Source organism: Mesitornis unicolor, unplaced genomic scaffold, assembly GCF_000695765.1.
Source record: "Mesitornis unicolor isolate BGI_N332 unplaced genomic scaffold, ASM69576v1 scaffold27511, whole genome shotgun sequence".
In the NCBI taxonomy this organism is placed as follows: Eukaryota; Metazoa; Chordata; class Aves; order Mesitornithiformes; family Mesitornithidae; genus Mesitornis; species Mesitornis unicolor.
In genome coordinates, this window is record NW_010164850.1 from 10,021 (window position 1) to 12,908 (window position 2,888).

The 2,888-nt window shown below is 50.7% G+C and overlaps 1 protein-coding gene across 1 annotated transcript; it reads right to left on the reverse strand.

Annotated features, from left to right (window-relative positions):
* Positions 1–221: 221 nt before the first annotated feature.
* Positions 222–524, reverse strand: LOC104548432 (feather keratin Cos2-3-like). The gene has a single exon (XM_010194447.1). It carries the CDS (start codon positions 522–524, stop codon positions 222–224), a length of 303 nt encoding a protein of 100 aa, XP_010192749.1.
* Positions 525–2,888: the final 2,364 nt, after the last annotated feature.

Consider the following 2,888-nt stretch of genomic DNA (forward strand, 5'->3'; position numbering starts at 1 on the left):
CCATCCCTCTGACCCATAGAGGGAGAGGAGACAGATGGTCTCCACCAGAATAGCTGTGGTGGGACTCTGCTGCCAAGGGGAACCAAAGCAAACAAAGAAAAGACATTGAAAGGCAAAGCTATTCAGCTATTCTGAAAACACATTCAGAATCTCAATCCTCTTGCCAGCACCACATTGTGAATTCCTCAAGGTGTCTCCATGGGTCTTTCCCAGCATCTGGGTCAGCGGAGGAATCTCCTGCCATAGTAGCAGCCAGAAATGCCAGACAGGTCACAGCACCCAGAGGTGATGGGCACTCCATCACAGCTGAGGATGCTGCCAACAGCAGCGGAGGTGGAGGAGCCCACAACGGTGTTCTGTGGGAAGGAGCTGAGGATGGGTCCGGGCAGGGTCACCACCACAGCAGGGGGCTCAATGACGACGGTGGAGCTCTGGCACTGCCTGACACAGGGCTCATTGCAGCTGTTGGCCAGCGGGGTCGGGCCACAGGGCTGGCAGGGCAGGCACGGGTTGTAGCAGGACATGTCTGTGGGCTGGAGCTGCACCTGCAAGAGAGGACAGGGAGGAAGCAGAGCACAAGGGTATATGAGGAGCAGACTGGTTTCTCTGCAACAAAGGAGCCAAGGGATCATTACTGAGTGGGGAGCTGAAGCCTGTGTCAGGAGCCACCCAGTCTTCATCACCCTAGAAAGAGCAGCCTGGACATGGGAGGTTTTATCTTAATTAACCAAATATCTTAATTAACCAAAAGCCCCCACCAGCCACTTCCCAACCTCTCCCTACACAGACCTTCTCCTCACTTCCCTCTGTCATGACAAGGAGATCCAAAACGAGGGACAGGAAAGACCCAATATCAGCTGAGGTGTCTATCGAGGATAGGTTTTATGTTGGAAGAGTAGGAGAAAAGGCATCAGACTCACCCGGTTCCCAAGGAGAAGGAGAGAAGAGAAGGTGATGAGAGAGCAGGGGTTTGGGCTGCCTTTTATACCTGCCCTTCATTGCCGCAGGACAGAGGCACCCTTTGCAGAGGTAACAATTTTCTGACAAGCTCATCTTGAATGCAAACCATCACAGCTAATGCTATGGGCTGTGCTTTGGTTTCCAAAGCTACTGCCTTTTCATTTCCAGGTTTGTTCCATGCCCATTACCCAGTGAAGGCTTTTTCTGAGCATAGGGATGAAAGGCCCCAGGATTTTTAGGGCAGGAATGCAGCGTGCAGGCAGAAGACTCATCTCAAGGGGTGGAGGAGTCCAGAGCATGCAATTTGTGCTAGCCTGTGTCACTGCGATGGGACTGTTTGAAGTGTCTATCTCAGGGAGAAGCTTCAGCAATCCTCAGCTGAATGTAATGGGCCCCCATGCATGCTGATGTGCTATGTCCTGATCTCAACCTCCCTCCTCAGATCACCCCATGATCCTTTGTTGTTATCTCCTCAGATGTGTGGGTTCTGCTGCTAGGATCTGACCCCATTCTGCCTAGCACTGCCCAGTCCCCAGGGGTCCTCAGCAAGGTCCAGGGTATGTTTTGTTCCTATGAGTGTTTTTGTGTGTTCTTGTAAGCAGCCTGGTTTGTGTGAATATACGTGTGAGCAGGTTTTTATCTATAATTCAGTGCTGGTGTGCATAAGCTTTTTGTGTGCCCTTGTGTGTCCCTCATCCTTCATCAGGAGGAAATCTTCTGCTCTTGGCAAGTACACTCTCCGCTGCTGTATCCAGGAGCACCACACGGCAGCAGATGCTCAGAGTCAGAAGGAGAATGAATCCACTTGAACTGTGATGGCACCATCCTGCTAGAGACCTGTGCAGGGAAGAGGCACTGAAATGCAGCCCCTGTCTCCTGAGCCCTCCTTTGCCTGCCTCTCCAAAGCTCACACTCTGTTCCTAAGCTCACACTCTGTTTCTGCTCTTTTCAGGCCCCAACAACAACAGGTTCACTCCAGCTTGGATCCTTAGTTTAATTCACTCTAAAAATACTGGGAGTGTCTTGGCATGGTGTCAATCCCCTCTCCTTGTCTCTCAAGGCCAGAACACTGCTGCTCTTTACAGCACTAGAGAGAGTTGTAAAAGGTGGGCTTTGCTTTATGGGCAAGGAGAAAGGCTGAGGAATCCTGTCTACCATGTTCTGGTCATCTCTTTGAATGCACTGTCAGTGGTTTCTGCATTGGGACACAGCCCTCTATCATGTCCAACCTCATGTCAAATGTTCTTATGCAGCCATTGACCTAGTGCTGTGTCAGGCAGACACTGAGGCCTTGGACTAAAGAGGTATTGAATGAAAGGAACATGAAGCCCGATGCTGCTGTGCTCTGAGTGGAAGGACAGACCCTGTTGCTTGCATCGGGAAAGCCAAAGAACTGATGACTGCTTTGGACTCAAGCCAACAAAGACCTTCATAGCTCACACTGGAAACTCATTCTGAGTATCCATCAACTTCCCCTGGGATTCAAGGGAGATTGGATTCAAGACCACATCCCCCAACACCAGCTTCTGTCCCACAGGGGTGTCGAAAATAGACCCTCTTTCTGACAAGAGCTGTGCACACTGGGTAAATTTTCTCTGCTCATCTAAGTGCCTGAATATTTCTTCCTGGACTCTGTCCACCTCAGAGGCAGTGCAGCTGAGGGCTTACTCTCTCAGGGAGGCTCTGTAATCTCTGTCATGGGAAGGTGCTCAAGGATGGACTGAATGTGACTTTGAGCAACCTGATCTAATGGGATCTCTTCTGAGCAAGGGGTTGATCTAGATGACCCCAAGAGGCCCCTTCTTACTACAGTCTGACTTTGTGATTCTCCCTCTCCTCTGCCCTCCCAGACCTCTGCACACCTATGTCACAGAACAAGCATTCTGTTCTGGCAACGGAGAATCACAGAATCACAGAATGTTAGGAGT